Source organism: Lissotriton vulgaris, unplaced genomic scaffold, assembly GCF_964263255.1.
Source record: "Lissotriton vulgaris unplaced genomic scaffold, aLisVul1.2 SCAFFOLD_2194, whole genome shotgun sequence".
Lineage (NCBI taxonomy): Eukaryota > Metazoa > Chordata > Amphibia > Caudata > Salamandridae > Lissotriton > Lissotriton vulgaris.
Window position 1 is genome coordinate 2,871 of NW_028254996.1, and position 18,325 is coordinate 21,195.

Sequence of the window (18,325 nt, forward strand, 5' to 3'; positions counted from 1 at the left end):
TCCATCTGGGCCTGCTGCCTTCCCTGGAGAGATGCTATAAATTGCTTGGCCACTTCCAGAAGGTCAAACCTATCCGATGTTCCGTTGGCTTCCTGTGAGACCAAAGTGGATTCTATTGGGAGAGGCTCAGATAGCGCCTCCCCCGTGTATAAATTGGCAAAATGATTCTGCCATTGTGAGCAAGTAATATGGTTGGGCATGGGGTCCATTGATGTCCTATCTTTATGATTAATTAGATCCCAGAATACTATGGGGTCTCTCTGCACTGCAGCTACCTTCAGTTCCTGCCAGTGCGCCTCCTCCCAACCCCTTTTGGCCTCCACCAATGCCCTAGCATACTCTTTCCTAGCAATTCAGACAGCAGATGGGTCCTTCGACCTAATACTAAGTGCTATGGCTCCCCCCTTATCCCTGCAATCCTTAGTATACCAGGGGTTGCAAGACTTTTGATGGTTAGGTTTTCTGGCGGGCTTCCCTTCCAAAATAAAAAAAAACTCAGAATATCTATTGCCGTTTGATAAAAACTTTTAAAATTAAAGTCGGAATATTCCCCCAGACCATTATACAGTGCCATCAACTCACTACTTTTGGCAACAACTTCATCCCTCACGCTTGCTAATAAGCCTTCCTGATGGGAAACATTGTTCCACTTGAGGCGTCTCTTGCAGTTTGATGGTATTACCTCTCTACTTGCCAGGGCAGGGCGATTAAGTCTCTTAAACCCTCCTCGCTGCAAAATATTGTTCAGCTGAAGGCAGAGTGGGTTATGGTCACTATCAAGTGTGGGCACCACTTCCATGTCAATCAGATCCCGCCATAACCGAACACCCAGGAAGATATAATCTATCCTGGAGGGGGACCCCAATCCGTTAAAGGAAAATGCTCCATTTTGGTCAGAGCGCGATCTACCGTTAACAGCTCTCACGTCATATTCCAGACTGAGGGCGTTATTTGTATCGCTCGCTGTGACCATTTCTTGATTGGCTCTAGGTTAAGGGGTGGGATGGCCCATTTACCATCCTCTTCGGTGATACCTGTTTAGTCACCCGAACTCAAAGGTTCAAAGGTGACATTAAAGTCCCCAGCTACGATTATGTTTGTTGGTGGCATTATGAATTCCAAGCTTCTCTCGAGGGTGGAAATAACAGGAGAAGTTTGGGCACCAGGTGACCCTCTGGCATAGACATTAAACACCTCAAGTGCCAAACCCTTGCCTTGTCGTTTGATGGTCAGATGTAATAAATCGAGGGAGTCTCCAGTATGTGGAGTGACCATCCAATTGAGGGCAGTTTTTATCTAGATTTGTAGCCCACCCGACGGACGCCCTTTGCCTGAGCTAAATGTAAATGACAATGCCTTTCATTTATCTGTGTTCATAATTAACACATAAATAAAAGGCAGTGTCAAGTACAACGCCAATAGCTCAAACTCTTGTAAATGAGAGACCTATTGCATTTCAAACAAGCGGCCGCCATTGTCCCGGGCTGCTTGGGAAGTGAAAGCGCGCATGGCGCGCCGAGTGTTGCAGGATAGCATGTCGGGCCTGCAGCAGGAGAAACTCATTAAAGAAAATAGTGCTTACAGACTAAAATAAGACATGCCGTATAACAGAAGTAAAAGGGCCAGTCCTCATGGGATGTAACAAATGAAGATGAGGCGGTACTAAGGAGAAACTAACACGCCTATTAACGAATCAGAAGCCAGCATTAATAAAGGACAATGACACCGACCAATGAAAAATGTGGGCGGAGCTTAAAGTCCTTATTCGAATACAGCATGCCTTGAAGAGTAGTGAAAGCGCTGCCCAGGCCCGACCTATAAAGGGGGCAGTACATATCAAGGACAGTGATAACTGGCATAGGTATATTTTAGGAAAGTGGGCTACTAAGAAGAGTAAGTCAGGCACTAAGAAGGGGAGCTTGGTACAAGTGGCTTAGATAAAGGGGTAGATGAAGCTCGGCCTTAACTGGGGGTCATAAGAAGAGTGGGCAAAGAGCTCAAAAAGGGCTGCGAGCTTTCAATGCAGGTGTTATAAGTCACGCAGAAGACACCAAAGTGTACATTGCTGATGAGCACAGAGAGGACCTCATGTACGCAGGAAAGCCGAGGTCAAGTCCTTAGCGTTTATTTCGGGTGAATAGTGTTTGAAAGCGAAAATCCGGGTCATTCCACATACAGAGTAGTAGGAGCATGTATTGTATTGTATTGTATTGGGAACTTATATAGCGCTCGGCTGCCCCAGCAAAGGGGCGTCCCGGCGCTGCGAGCGAAACTAAAAACAGAAGGGGAATACCAGAAGAGAAAAGATACAGTTACTGAAAAAGATGGGTTTTGATGGCTTTTCTAAAAGCCAACAGATCCTGAATGCCACGAATATTTTCCGGAAGGCTGTTCCAGAGCTTGGCAGCGAGCAAGCTGAAGGAACGACATGTAAATGTAAATGTAAATGTACAGGAATTTATATAGCGCAAATCACCGAGCGGTTTCTAAGCGCTTGCTTAGGGAACCCGTCCTGGTATTCCCCTGTGAGATAACCCCAGCAGGGTATCCACAAGGTGAAAGCCAGGCATCCCGCCGCGAGGGGCCGTTGTGGAGATTAAGCAAGCTATTGCCCAGAGTCGCAGAGTGTGAACCCATGAATCGAGTAGGCACCAGAGCGAGAATTGTCGAGTCCATGGACATTTTTAGGACTCAAGACCCCGCCGAGCCGGGAATTGAACCCTGGTCCCGGGCTGATCTCTGCTTCCAGGACTGCCTCCTCTAACCAGTGAGCCACACTTCTCCACAGCATACTTGTTCATCGGGCAAGGGGCGCGTAATGACTTATGTGACACTGCTCATCAACATAGAAAACAGACAATGAGGCGCGAAGGGGAATTACATGCAATGCTGACACGCAGAATCACGCCAGATTAACTACATTGCTTAATACCGCATAGGAACACATGAGGAACTCATGAAATACTGCACAGGGACACATGAAAATGTACCTCTTTGTGAGTTCAGTCAACCCCAACTGAACAAATGGACATTTGCTAAATGTAAAGTAAATTGAATAGAAAGGACGAAAAAACATAAGTCCCGAAAAGTCTAATAGGCTTGCCTGCTCATACTAACTTGTTTGCCATCAAGTTCTTCAAGGTGTAGCACTTGCCTCAACTCCATTGAGCTCATACTGATTATACATTTGCTCAAAGTAAAACTGAACCTCTGCCAGATAGGAGGTAATAAGGCGGAAACCTCAACAATGGCCAGGATATAGGACGGACAGATACCAAGGCATGAGGAACGGGGAGACATTGAGACCAGGAGCTGGGTTGAGTGAGAGCGAAGCTGAATTTAAGGTTGGTACTAGGAGGTGAACAGATGGGATCCAGATGTGAGCTGCAAGCTGGATCGGGCACTGGACAGGAAAGGTCAGACTCTAGGGTTAATGGACCAGGCTCTAAAAAGGGATGGAAAACTAAGTCACCATTCTCATCAGTAACGTACGGGGTATTCGCCATCTTGGAATCCCATCCACATCTGGCCACTGCCTCTGCTGACCGGAAAAGAGGGCAGAAGGAGGAGGGACGTGAAGCACTAAGTAACTCAGCCGCCATATCTAAATGGTGCTTCACCACAGAGAGCCCGGGAGTAAACAGGCGAACCTCAGAAGGACATGCCAAGGGGTCCAGAGAATGAGCCGGAGGTGCAACACTGGGGAGGGAAGAGCAAATGAATCCGAACGCTAGAACATTCAAGAACACGCTGCGCGAGAAACGCAGTTAACACAGGTTCGGCGAAGCAGTCTCTTAAAGGATGGTTGTCTTGGTTATTGGGCTTACGCTACAATGGTGTTGAAGTCCATTATTTCCGTGACTTCAGTCTGATCTGAGCCATTTGTCTATTTCAAATCATCGATATTCTGCCGTAATTGAAACAAGCACTGAAACACAAGCGCGGCCCCGCGGCCATGAAAGTTAATTGTGAGAGAGAGGAGGAGCAAGAGGTGAGCCCGCGAGTGGTGCACGTGCGCTGGGGGGAGCAGTCTGCTCTTTTTGGAATCACATACTCGTGCTTGTGGCATGCCCCTGCTCGCTCCGTCAAGTTGGATGCCTCCACAAGCACGAGCATGTGCTTCCAAAAAGAGCAGAGCGACGGCTAAAGGTCTACTATGTAGCGCATGCGCGCTGCATAGACGAGACCTATAAAGGAAACAATTCTGTGAAAACGCCCCACGGTGCCGCTGGCAAACGTGAGAGGGGTTTGGATGCACATGCTCGAGACGTGGAAACAGGCAACCATTAACGCCCCCACGGTCTGTAATCCTGGTCACTCAGTACCAGGCACTACGCATGCGCAAGCCGCTGGAGGCAACGTAACATGACTGCTCCTGGGGGCAAAATGTAAGAGATGCTTTATCCATCAACTCTATACCTATAACCCCCCCCACACACACGCGCACTCACACACAGCTTTTGCCTTTGTGAAGGGGTCCCAGAGAGCACTTGAGGCAATTGGGCAGGTGCAGAGAACCAGTACTCTGAGTACCAGCATTGCTCAGTGGAAAACAAGTGTCTTGGAAAAGGGAGTCGCTGCTCTTTCATACAGCGACGTCGAGAACTGCTGCCACCTTGTATTGTATTGTAATTGCATTTATATAGCGCGTACAACCCCAGGCGAGGCGTTGACGCGCTTTTGGCTGACATGCTAATTCTTTAACGTTACTCCTTTGATGGACAGAGTTTTATTTTTGAAGAAAGGTCAACACATACAGCTGTTGTCCGGACCCCACCCTACTTGCGACCCCTCGCTTGTTATGAGCAACAGAATGGAGAATACTGTCCTGCTACTGGGGTGTGGCCTAGGTGCGCGTCTGGGTTGTGAAGTAAAGATTAAACCCCACACCATTAGCCCAATATGCGCTTAGATCTTGCACCACAGACCGTCTAGGTTTAGATTTAGATCTGTAGTATTCTGGCGGCCCTTCTCAGGCCGACAGTCTGAAGGCCGAGTTTGGCCTCTACGTGGGTTAGACCTCAGCATCCCGGGACTACGAGTCCCAGAATGCAAAGAAAAATCAAAAACTGGAGCAGCGAGTTATACACGGAATTTAGAAACCAGGACAGCATCTGTAAAGTTAATTGGCTAGATTTTAGGTTACCTTTTCGGTGTGGGGCTAAAAGTCCCAGCATGCTTGAATGCGGACTGAAAATACAATAGCGCCAACAGAAGTGCCCTCACAAAGTGGGATCTTTTGATGGCAATATTCACAAGTTCATGTTACTTACCAGAGGCGGGGCCTATGATTTGCCCGCTTCTGTGGACCGCCCACCCTCCCCCACCCGATGTGTCCACAGAAGGCACCAGTCTGATCGAAGATCTGCAATGCAGTCCAGACTTTAGCACACACACTATAGCATTTGTGTTAGGTTGTTGTGATGTGTCCCGCTAGTGGAACAAAAACAGCCTCGATGATCACACCAGTCCCCACTAGCCATATCTCCCACCACAACACTCAGGTTTCAACCCTTTTCTCTCGCCGCCCTCTTCTCAAACACAAAAACCCCAGCCACAACTAAAGCATGAAACTGTTCGAACAGTGAAATATATACAACATTGGGACAAAAAAATTCCACAAAACAAAAATAGAAAAAAAAATGCTGTACTAATGTACCTAAGGCCCATCGCAAGTGTGTGATATCTTCCAGGTTGAGAAGTATTTTGAAAACCCTGAGAGCAGATAAAACTTTCAACTGGTGTTTGTATTCCATTTACGCATATATATAGTAGTTGCACATAAACTAGATGCGTTTTGAGTTAGAGGAGCTACGCAATGCAAAATTGAAAATATCTCATCTTATGCCCGTGTTCATGGCACTGTGCCCCTCAGCAAAAACCCTTTCAAACGCTAATTTACTTACAGCAGTTGACCAGGAAGGGTCACACATTAGGAAACAATACGTATCTGACTGTAAACAAGATAGCCGCTAGGTGGTGCCAGAACACAATATATTTTCCACAAACTACTATACTAGTCAATCAAATATAGCAACGAGTAGAACAAGCGCTTGCAGCGAAAGCGCGATTCTAAACAGATGGCCCCCTAATAAAGATAAGAAATTGCTTTGTGACAGCTGCAAAGCAGACAAGCCAGTCCGGATGGGCCGCACGAAAAGGCGAAAGGGCGGCAACAAAAATACCTCATTTACAATGGCTGGCCAACGTTTAGCATAACCGGTGATGCAAGGCAATGAAAATGAGGGGCGGGGCTTCGAGTCCCTTTCTGAAAACCCATTATCCACAATATCTCTCGCCGAGCAAGCATGTAGCGCTTTGCGCTGCAACGCCAGGCGAGACCTAAAATGGAGGGGCCTAACACTTTGTCTGAAGCAGGTTTCAGAAGAGCTGCCCCGCAAGCTCAGAGGTGGCGCATTCCAGGGTCTGGGGGCGGGATGTGAAAAAGAACCCCCACCTCTTTGGGTTTCGTAAATGGGAGGGGCTTGGAGCAGTTTCAGCTCATTCCAGCCGAAGGAAAATGGGTTCGATCTCGACCTGAGAGAAAGGGGAGCTTTGTCAATGAAGGCTCTGGAAGCCGAGGTGAGAGCCTTAAACTGAATCCTCTTGATGACAGGGAGTCAATGAAGATGCTGGAGGTGATGAAGGCCATGAGGCTAAAATACTCGTAGAATTCGGCTTCATCCTGCTCTCACATGCCGATGAGGCTCACCTCCTACTTTCATTTGACAGCTATACCTCGAACACCCAGTCTCGTTTCTCAGACGGTATGACAGCAATCGCTTCCTGGATGACGAAGAATTTTCTCCAGCTGAATGCTGGGAAAACAGACCATGCTCTTCGGGGACGCCCTTTCGCTTTGGTCTCCAGAATAGTGGCCGCCTGCGTTGGGCATTGCCCCGCCCCTATGACAGTAGTTAAGAGCTTGGGCGTTCGTTTAGACCAGAAACTTACTATGAAAGATCAAGTGGTGGCCACCGCTGGTTCCTACTTTCATATGTTGAGCCTTCTGCGGAGAGTTTGTCCTTTCCTTACTGTCTGTGTGCGAAAACGCTCGTCCAGGCACTAGGGATGAGCGGCCTGGATGACTGTAATGGCCTTCTCATTGCGGCAAGCGATTCCTCACTTGGGCAGAGGAGTTGGCCTAACGGCAAGGTCGTCGACGCCGAATCTGAGGATCTGGGTTCGAGTCTCGGCAATGATGCGGAACATCCTGAGATTCTGAGCAAATCACTTAATCTCCCCATGCCTAACAAAAATGAATGTGTGTCCTCATGTAACGCAACTGGTGCTCTGATACCCAATACCCTTGGGTTAAGTTTGTGCTATATAAAACTCTATAAAAATGTTTTTAAATAGACTCCAGGTGGTGCAGAATACGGCTGCCCGCCATGTCAGGAGCCTACCAGCCAGAACAGCCTCCCTTCCCCTTTTATGACAACTTCATTGGCCACTGATAGGCAAGAGAGTCACATTCAAGATCTGCTGCAGAGTGCACGAAGCGTTGAATGGCCGAGTCCCGGAGTCCCGGCCTCAAACCAGCCAAACAGATGCCTATGATCAGGAAAAAGATACCGGCCTGTGACTCCCCGTTATAGAAGAGCCTTACAGGTGGCAAAGCCTTCTTTTATTGGGATCAACTCCTAGTCCATCTTCAAAAATGCTCAGAATATCTTCTTTTTAGAAAACGTCTTAAAACAGAGCTCTTCTGAGTCCATGTCCTCTGCTCTGTACAGACTGCTATGTTTCCCATAGCGCATAGACACCCGTTCGGAGGTGATTCAGGTGCTTTATAAATTAAATGAATAAAACAATCAAACAATTAAAAAACATGAGAGACTATTGTTCCATTGGTTTTGCCGATGCTTGTTGGAAATAGCAAATTTGAGTGAGGCTTAGGCTATCTTTTGGGCACTGCAGTGCCCTTAAATAGAGCCCGATGGTGCGCACCCGCCATTGTTTCCGAAGGATAAACACATACTATTCTTACATTCATACACATTTAAGTCATAAACAGAAGACAGAGTACTCAATACTTGCCCAGGATCACAGATTCTGACCGGTATGGGAGCCAGGAATGGAACGTGAGCTCCCAAATATGGAATACTAGGCCTGACCTGGTCCAGAAAGTAGCGAGCGGCCTTACCTTGCAGGAGTCTTTCCCGCCTTCCATGTACCCGGCGCAGAACATGTTCTTGGTGATCCTGCCAGGGTAGGCGTTGGTGCAGGTGGTTCTGGACAGAACTGGGACAGCCAGACACTGCAGCAGGACAGGGTAGCCGACTGCAAAGAGAAGAAAGGCTGCTGAGCGTTTACCGTCAACTGCAAGAGGGAAGCGAGCTCACTCAGGGTTTACCGTCAACTGCAAGAGGGAAGCAAGCTCACTCAGAGTTTACCACCAACTGTAAGAGGGAAGCGAGCTCACTCAGAGTTTACCACCAACTGCAAGAGGGAAGCGAGCTCACTCAGAGTTTACCACCAACTGCAAGAGGGAAGCGAGCTCACTCAGGGTTTACCACCAACTGTAAGAGGGAAGCGAGCTCACTCAGGGTTTACCACCAACTGCAAGAGGGAAGCGAGCTCACTCAGGGTTTACCTCCAACTGCAAGAGGGAAGCGAGCTCACTCAGGGTTTACCACCAACTACACGAGGGAAGCGAGCTTACTCAGGGTTTACCACCAACTGCAAGAGGGAAGCGAGCTCACTCAGGGTTTACCACCAACTACACGAGGGAAGCGAGCTTACTCAGGGTTTACCACCAACTGTAAGAGAGAAGCAAGCTCACTCAGGGTTTACCACCAACTACACGAGGGAAGCGAGCTTACTCAGGGTTTACCTCCAACTGTAAGAGAGAAGCAAGCTCACTCAGAGTTTACCACCAACTGTAAGAGAGAAGCAAGCTCACTCAGGGTTTACCACCAACTACACGAGGGAAGCGAGCTCACTCAGAGTTTACCACCAACTGTAAGAGAGAAGCAAGCTCACTCAGAGTTTACCACCAACTGTAAGAGAGAAGCAAGCTCACTCAGGGTTTACCACCAACTACACGAGGGAAGCGAGCTCACTCAGAGTTTACCACCAACTGTAAGAGAGAAGCGAGCTCACTCAGGGTTTACCACCAACTACACGAGGGAAGCGAGTTCACTCAGAGTTTACCACCAACTGTAAGAGAGAAGCGAGCTCACTCAGAGTTTACCACCAACTACACGAGGGAAACGAGCTCACTCAGAGTTTACCACCAACTGTAAGAGAGAAGCAAGCTCACTCAGGGTTTACCACCAACTGCAAGAGGGAAGCGAGCTCACTCAGAGTTTACCACCAACTGCAAGAGGGAAGCAAGCTCACTCAGAGTTTACCACCAACTGCAAGAGGGAAGCGAGCTCACTCAGAGTTTACCACCAACTGCAAGAGGGAAGCAAGCTCACTCAGAGTTTACCACCAACTGTAAGAGAGAAGCAAGCTCACTCAGAGTTTACCACCAACTGTAAGAGAGAAGCAAGCTCACTCAGGGTTTACCACCAACTACACGAGGGAAGCGAGCTCACTCAGAGTTTACCACCAACTGTAAGAGAGAAGCGAGCTCACTCAGAGTTTACCACCAACTACACGAGGGAAACGAGCTCACTCAGAGTTTACCACCAACTGTAAGAGAGAAGCAAGCTCACTCAGGGTTTACCACCAACTGCAAGAGGGAAGCGAGCTCACTCAGAGTTTACCACCAACTGCAAGAGGGAAGCAAGCTCACTCAGAGTTTACCACCAACTGCAAGAGGGAAGCGAGCTCACTCAGAGTTTACCACCAACTGCAAGAGGGAAGCAAGCTCACTCAGAGTTTACCACCAACTGTAAGAGAGAAGCGAGCTCACTCAGAGTTTACCACCAACTACACGAGGGAAACGAGCTCACTCAGAGTTTACCACCAACTGTAAGAGAGAAGCAAGCTCACTCAGGGTTTACCACCAACTACAAGAGGGAAGCGAGCTCACTCAGCGTTTACCGTCAACTGCAAGAGGGAAGCGAGCTCACTCAGGGTTTACCACCAACTGCAAGAGGGAAGCGAGCTCACTCAGGGTTTACCACCAACTACACGAGGGAAGCGAGCTCACTCAGGGTTTACCACCAACTGTAAGAGAGAAGCAAGCTCACTCAGGGTTTACCACCAACTACACGAGGGAAGCGAGCTCACTCAGGGTTTACCACCAACTACACGAGGGAAGCGAGCTCACTCAGAGTTTACCACCAACTGCAAGAGGGAAGCGAGCTCACTCAGGGTTTACCACCAACTGCAAGAGGGAAGCGAGCTCACTCAGGGTTTACCACCAACTGCAAGAGGGAAGCGAGCTCACTCAGGGTTTACCACCAACTGCAAGAGGGAAGCGAGCTCACTCAGGGTTTACCACCAACTGCAAGAGGGAAGCGAGCTCACTCAGGGTTTACCACCAACTGCAAGAGGGAAGCGAGCTCACTCAGGGTTTACCACCAACTGCAAGAGGGAAGCGAGCTCACTCAGGGTTTACCACCAACTGCAAGAGGGAAGCAAGCTCACTCAGGGTTTACCACCAACTGCAAGAGGGAAGCGAGCTCACTCAGGGTTTACCACCAACTGCAAGAGGGAAGCGAGCTCACTCAGAGTTTACCACCAACTGCAAGAGGGAAGCGAGCTCACTCAGAGTTTACCACCAACTGCAAGAGGGAAGCGAGCTCACTCAGGGTTTACCACCAACTGCAAGAGGGAAGCGAGCTCACTCAGGGTTTACCACCAACTGCAAGAGGGAAGCGAGCTCACTCAGGGTTTACCACCAACTACACGAGGGAAGCGAGCTTACTCAGGGTTTACCTCCAACTGTAAGAGAGAAGCAAGCTCACTCAGGGTTTACCACCAACTACACGAGGGAAGCGAGCTTACTCAGGGTTTACCTCCAACTGTAAGAGAGAAGCAAGCTCACTCAGGGTTTACCACCAACTACACGAGGGAAGCGAGCTTACTCAGGGTTTACCTCCAACTGTAAGAGAGAAGCAAGCTCACTCAGGGTTTACCACCAACTACACGAGGGAAGCGAGCTCAGGGTTTACCACCAACTGCAAGAGGGAAGCAAGCTCACTCAGGGTTTACCACCAACTGCAAAAGGGAAGCGAGCTTACTCAGGGTTTACCACCAACTGCAAGAGGGAAGCGAGCTCACTCAGGGTTTACCTCCAACTGCAAGAGGGAAGCGAGCTCACTCAGGGTTTACCACCAACTACACGAGGGAAGCGAGCTTACTCAGAGTTTACCACCAACTGCAAGAGGGAAGCGAGCTCACTCAGAGTTTACCACCAACTGCAAAAGGGAAGCGAGCTTACTCAGGGTTTACCACCAACTGCAAGAGGGAAGCGAGCTCACTCAGGGTTTACCTCCAACTGCAAGAGGGAAGCGAGCTCACTCAGGGTTTACCACCAACTACACGAGGGAAGCGAGCTTACTCAGGGTTTACCACCAACTGCAAGAGGGAAGCAAGCTCACTCAGGGTTTACCACCAACTGCAAGAGGGAAGCGAGCTCACTCAGGGTTTACCACCAACTACACGAGGGAAGCGAGCTTACTCAGGGTTTACCACCAACTGTAAGAGAGAAGCAAGCTCACTCAGGGTTTACCACCAACTACACGAGGGAAGCGAGCTTACTCAGGGTTTACCTCCAACTGCAAGAGGGAAGCGAGCTCACTCAGGGTTTACCACCAACTACACGAGGGAAGCGAGCTTACTCAGGGTTTACCACCAACTGCAAAAGGGAAGCAAGCTCACTCAGAGTTACCACCAATTGTAAGAGAGAAGCAAGCTCACTCAGAGTTTACCACCAACTGTAAGAGAGAAGCGAGCTAACTCAGAGTTTACAAGCAACTGCAAGAGGGAAGCGAGCTCACTCAAAGTTTACCACCAACTGCAAGAGGGAAGCGAGCTCACTCAGGGTTTACCACCAACTGCAAGAGGGAAGCGAGCTCACTCAGGGTTTACCACCAACTGCAAGAGGGAAGCGAGCTCACTCAGGGTTTACCACCAACTACACGAGGGAAGCGAGCTTACTCAGGGTTTACCACCAACTGCAAAAGGGAAGCGAGCTCACTCAGAGTTACCACCAATTGTAAGAGAGAAGCAAGCTCACTCAGAGTTTACCACCAACTGTAAGAGAGAAGCGAGCTAACTCAGAGTTTACAAGCAACTGCAAGAGGGAAGCGAGCTCACTCAAAGTTTACCACCAACTGCAAGAGGGAAGCGAGCTCACTCAGGGTTTACCACCAACTGCAAGAGGGAAGCGAGCTCACTCAGGGTTTACCACCAACTGCAAGAGGGAAGCGAGCTCAGGGTTTACCACCAACTGCAAGAGGGAAGCAAGCTCACTCAGAGTTTACCACCAACTACACGAGGGAAGCAAGCTCACTCAGGGTTTACCCCAACTGCAAGAGGGAAGTGAGCTCACACAGGGTTTACCACCAGCTGCAAGAGGGAAGCAAGCTCACTCAGAGTTTGCCACCAACTACAAGAGGGAAGCGAGCTCAGGGTTTACCACCAACTACATGAGGGAAGCAAGCTCACTCAGGGTTTACCCCAACTGCAAGAGGGAAGCAAGCTCACTCAGAGATTACCACCGACTACACGAGGGAAGCAAGCTCACTCAGGGTTTACCCCAACTGCAAGAGGGAACCAAGCTCACTCAGAGTTTACCACCAACTACACGAGGGAAGCGAGCTCACTCAGGGTTTACCCCAACTGCAAGAGGGAAGCGAGCTCAGGGCATACTATCAACTGCAAGAGGGAAGCAAGCTCACTCAGAGTTTACCACCAACTGCAAGAGGGAAGCGAGCTCACTCAGGGTTTACCACCAACTGCAAGAGGGAAGCAAGCTCACTCAGGGTTTACCACCAACTACACGAGGGAAGCGAGCTCACTCAGAGTTTACCACCAACTACACGAGGGAAGAGAGCTCACTCAGGGTTTACCCCAACTGCAAGAGGGAAGCAAGCTCACTCAGGGTTTACGACCAACTGCAAGAGGGAAGTGAGCTCAGGGTATACTTCCAAATGCAAGAGGGAAGCAAGCTCACTCAGGGTTTACCACCAACTGCAAGAGGGAAGCGAGCTCACTCAGGGTTTACCACCAACTACAAGAGGGAAGCGAGCTCACTCAGGGTTTACCACCAACTGCAAGAGGGAAGCGAGCTCACTCAGGGTTTACCATCAACTGAACGAGGGAAGCGAGCTCAGGGTTTACCACCAACTGCACGAGGGAAATGAGCGAGCTCTGGGTTTACCACCAACTGCAAGAGGGAAGCAAGCTCACTCAGGTTTTACCACCAACTACACGAGGGAAGCGAGCGAACTCAGGGTTTACCTCAACTGCAAGAGAGAAGCGAGCTAACTCAGAGTGTACCACAAACTGCAAGAGGGAAGCGATCTCAGTCAGGGTTTGCCACCACCTGTTAGAGGGAAGCAAGCTCACTCAGAGTTTATGTCCAACTGCAGGAAAGAAGCGAGCTCACTCAGAGTTTACCACCAACTGCAGGAGAGAAGCGAGCTCACTCAGTCTTTACCACCAACTGCACCAACTGCAACGCACTCTATGCTGGAATAAACTAGAACCTCACATGCAAGCTACAGAACATCCAAAACACCCCCGCAAGACTGGTCCTCAACCTGCCAAGGCACAGCCACATCTCCCAGCACCTGCGCACACTCCACTGGCTCCCCATCGAACCTTCAAGATGCTCATCCACACTCACAAGGCCCTCCACAACACCGGACCAGCATACCTGAACACCCGGCTCAAATGCCACACACCCCAAAGGATCCTACGATCAGTCCAACTCTTCTACGCCGAGGTCCCCCGCACCAGAAAAACCAGATCGGGAGGCCGCTCCTTCTACTTCCGCGCGTCCAGTGCCTAGAACGACCTTCCGCTTCACCTCAGACAGATAACATTGCTTCCCATCTTCACAAGAAACCTCAAAACCTGGCTCTTCGACAGACCCCCTCCTTGATGGACTGGAACCTGCGAACCCCCACCCCCACACCCCCAGCACCTTGACACCCTTACGGGTGAGTAGTCACGCTTAACAAACACCTGATTTGATTTGATTTTCTGAGTAGGATGCGGCTGGGATGGAGTAGGATGGTGCTGATTTTTTTACATGGAGGGGTGGGGCATTGACAACTTTGAAGACCACTGATCTAGAGGGCAAAGAAGAGTCATGCTGAAGACTGGCTCGTGGGCCTCAGATGTATCAAGTGTTATCGCACAAGCATCCCAGTAGCATCCTAATCCATCCCAGCAGCACCCTACTCCATCCCAGCAGCATCCTACTCCATCCCAGCAGCATCCTACTCCATCCCGGCAGCATCCTACTCCATCCCGGCAGCATCCTACTCCATCCCGGGCAGCAGCTTAATCCATCCCACCAGCACTCTTCTCCATCCCAGCAGCATCCTACTCCATCCCAGCAGCACCCCACTCCATCCCAGCAGCATCCTACTCCATCCCGGCAGCACCCTACTCCATCCCGGCAGCAGCTTAATCCATCCCACCAGCATTCTTCTCCATCCCAGCAGCATCTTAATCCATTCCAGCAGAATCCTAACCTATTTTAGCAGCAGCAATTTAACACATCCCATCAGCAGCGCCATGCATACCAGCAACAGGGAAAATCACACCATTAGCAGCCGAACCCCTTTCTCCTGCTAGTGTAACCCATACCAATAGCAGCATTTCCCATACCACCATGGGTAACCCATACCTTCAGCATCTGAGCCCATCTCACCAGCAGCATGACCACATCCCACTAGTACCGTAGCTCACAGCACTGGCAGCAAAATCCATTCCACCATTGGGGTAACTGATGCTACTAGCAGCGTAACCCATCCTACCAGGAGCATAACCCATCCAACCAGCACCGTAACCCATCCTACCAGCAGCGTAACCCATCTTACCAGCAGCATAACCCATCCTACCAGCAGCGCAGTCTCAACCCATCCTACCAGCAGCATAACCCATCCTACCAGCAGCTTAGTCTCAACCCATCCTACCAGCAGCATAACCCATCCAACCAGCAGCTTAGTCTCAACCCATCCTACCAGCAGCATAACCCATCCAACCAGCAGCGTAACCCATCCTACCAGCAGCGTAACCCATCTTACCAGCAGCATAACCCATCCTACCAGCAGCGCAGTCTCAACCCATCCTACCAGCAGCATAACCCATCCTACCAGCAGCGCAGTCTCAACCCATCCTACCAGCAGCATAACCCATCCAACCAGCAGCGTAACCCATCCTACCAGCAGCGTAACCCATCCTACCAGCAGCATAACCCATCCTACCAGCAGCTAAGTCTCAACCCATCCTACCAGCAGCATAACTCATCCTACCAGCAGCGTAACCCATACTACTAGCAGTGTGACCCATCCTACCATCAGCGTAACCTATACTACCAGCAGTGCAGTCTCAACCCATCCTACCAGCAGCGTAACCCATCCTACCAGCAGCTTAGTCTCAACCCATCCTACCAGCAGCATAACTCATCCTACCAGCAGCGTAACCCATACTAATAGCAGTGTGACCCATCCTACCATCAGCGTAACCTATACTACCAGCAGTGCAGTCTCAACCCATCCTACCAGAATCGTAACCCATCCTCACAGCAGCGTAACCCATCCTACCAGCAGCGTAACCCATCCTACCAGAAGCATAACCCATCCTACCAGCAGTGCAGTCGCAACCCATCCTACCAGCAGTGTAACCCATCCTACCAGCAGCGCAGTCTCAACCCATCAGCAGCTTAAACCATCCCAACAGCTGTATAACACCACCCCAACCAGAACCACAGGGCCATTCCACGAGCATTCAATCCCACCCAACTTGCAACCTACCCCTATCCCACCAGCACCCTAAACTGATCACAGAGGCACTCTAGCATCATCACAAAAGGACTTGAAGCACATCCAACCAGCACCCTAACCCCATCCCGCTAGCACCATAAACCATCACATGCACACGCTGACCTAATCCTTTCCCACCATCACCCTCAACCCATTTCACCAGCACTCTAATCTCATCCCACCAGCACCCTAACCTCATCCCACCAGCACACTAAACCCATCCCACCAACACTATTACCCAGTCACTTCAGCACCCTAACCTCATCACACAAGCACTCTAACCCCATCGCACAAGTGTAGTAAAGTAGTATCTGCTTCTTATGGTTCCCCCCAGATTTTGCTGATGTCACGCTGTTTATGACTTAGACTGACTGGGATCCTGCTATCCAGGACCCCAGTCTATCTGCTTTCTCCTTGTAAACTGATATGTATGTACTTTAGGTACACTCCAGATTGGATTCTGGAGTACCCTTATCACTCCCTAGTATATGGTCCACCTGTACCCAGGACATAGGTACCCCAGAGGCCTCCCAAGGGCTGAAGCATGTTTAATGCCACCCCTGAGAGGCCATCCAAATTGACACATCCAGCCTGCAACAGCAGACTGTGTAAGCTGGTGCTTGCAACACTTACTTAAGAGATAGGTTCCCTACATCTATTTAAATCATTACACTTAAATACCTATCAGTCAGCCCTATGGCAGGCCTATTCAATCCTGAAGGCAGGGTGCCTGGTTTTGTGTGAGAGGGTGTCCCTGAATGAACAGAGCCCCTCTGCAGTCTTCGGAGACCATTCTTCGGTGTTGTCTGTGATGCAGCCAGACATATATCTTTAAGTGCATTATAACCTCTCGGTAAATGCTAACTTTAAAATGGCTGCTCACAAACATGTTGTGTTTGGTGTCAAACACCTTGGAATCATACTGCGGGGGAGATATGATTCCACCCTTCTAAAGGGAAATATGTGGGTCACTGGTACACCCAGTACCAGCTTTTCGACCTGGGCAGCACAAAATGGATGCTGCCAGCCACAGACACAATTCTGCTCTCCTGTTGATGAGCCAAGCTCGCGCCGAGGAAGGCATAACAATAGGCATCCTGTCACAGGAAGGTGTAACCACCTCCCAGACAGGATTTGGTGTATTGGGGCTGGCTGGGTGCACTCTTAGAGTGCGAGATAGTCTGCACTGGGGGCACATTTGGTGTCCCTGTGCATAGTCCAGCTCTAACCAGTTCCAGGAGCCATTTGCTCCTGCTCTTGTGTAAAACTGGACAAAGGGCATGGGTGTAGTCACCCCTCTGTCCTGCCCCTCCTCTAGGAGGGTCCACAGAATCTTTCCAACCCCTTCCCAGGGGTATAAACTGGGTAGCCTGATTACAGGACGTTCGATTTTACCTAGACAAGATTCTGCTAAGAAGAAACCAAGTACTTCGACTGCCTGCACGAAGCTGGATGACTGAAGAATCTCCCTTGGAGTAAAGGAGTTACTCCCCTGCAGCAACAGGTGTAGGAAGGTGGATATCTGACTGTATGGTTACCCCAACGTTTTGCCTAGTGTTTTGCTGGTTTTCGACTTAGTTGGCCTGGGATCCTGCTATTCAGGGCCCCAGGCTATCTGCTCTCACTATAAAATGGACTTCATGTACTTTAGGTACCTACCAGATTGGTATTGGGTCACCTCTGTGAGCCCCTGTGTAGTGTACCATAAGTACCCAGGGCATAGGTGCGTCCAAGGCCTACCACGGGCGGCAGCATGTATTATGCCACCCCTGGCTGGCCCTCCAGACTGACACCACAGGCTGTTCACCCAGCCTGGGTAAGGTGATGTAATCACCCCATACTTAGATATAGTATACCTATATCTACCTTATATATAGACACATAGTAACCTATAAGTCACTCCTAGTGCTTGCTTTTATGTGAGAGGGTGCCCTAGCATGAGCCGAGCCCCACTTCAGCTTTCGTAACCATCTCCTTATAGCTGTTCTATGATATAGCCATACCATATACTCTTAAGTGCACTATAATCCTTGCGGTTAATGCTAACTTTGGTTTGGCTTTATCAAAACATGTCGTGTAAGGTGTCAAATACTTTGGAATACTACCCCCCCCCCCCCACCAGTTCTTGTGGCAGGAGTAGCATTCCACCCTTCTAGAGGGAGAAGACATGTAGTTACTGCTAACCCTGGTTAAAGTGAAACAGAGCCTCAGCATCACAAAATGGATGCTGCTGCCACAGACACAAGTCTGACCTCCTGCTGCCGGATGAAACTCCAGCAAGGGAGGCCTGGACAATAGGTTTCCTGTCCAGGGAGGTGCCAGAACCTCCCCAGACATGCTGATGTGTATTGGGGCAGGGAGGGCTGCATCAGCAGATGCTTTTCCAGACACTGCCTGGGGCACACAAGGTGCTCTATGCATAG

At 49.8% G+C, this 18,325-nt stretch overlaps 1 protein-coding gene across 1 annotated transcript in view; it reads right to left on the minus strand.

Annotated features, from left to right (window-relative positions):
* Positions 1 to 8,146: 8,146 nt before the first annotated feature.
* LOC147659355 (putative trypsin-6) overlaps positions 8,147 to 18,325 on the minus strand; it is a gene marked incomplete at its 3' end in the record, with an annotated part of 53,880 nt that continues 43,701 nt past the window's right edge. Inside the window, exon 4 of the mRNA XM_086951806.1 lies at positions 8,147 to 8,283. Coding sequence (XP_086807932.1) covers positions 8,147 to 8,283 — 137 coding nt within the window. The remainder of the gene's footprint in view (positions 8,284 to 18,325) is intronic.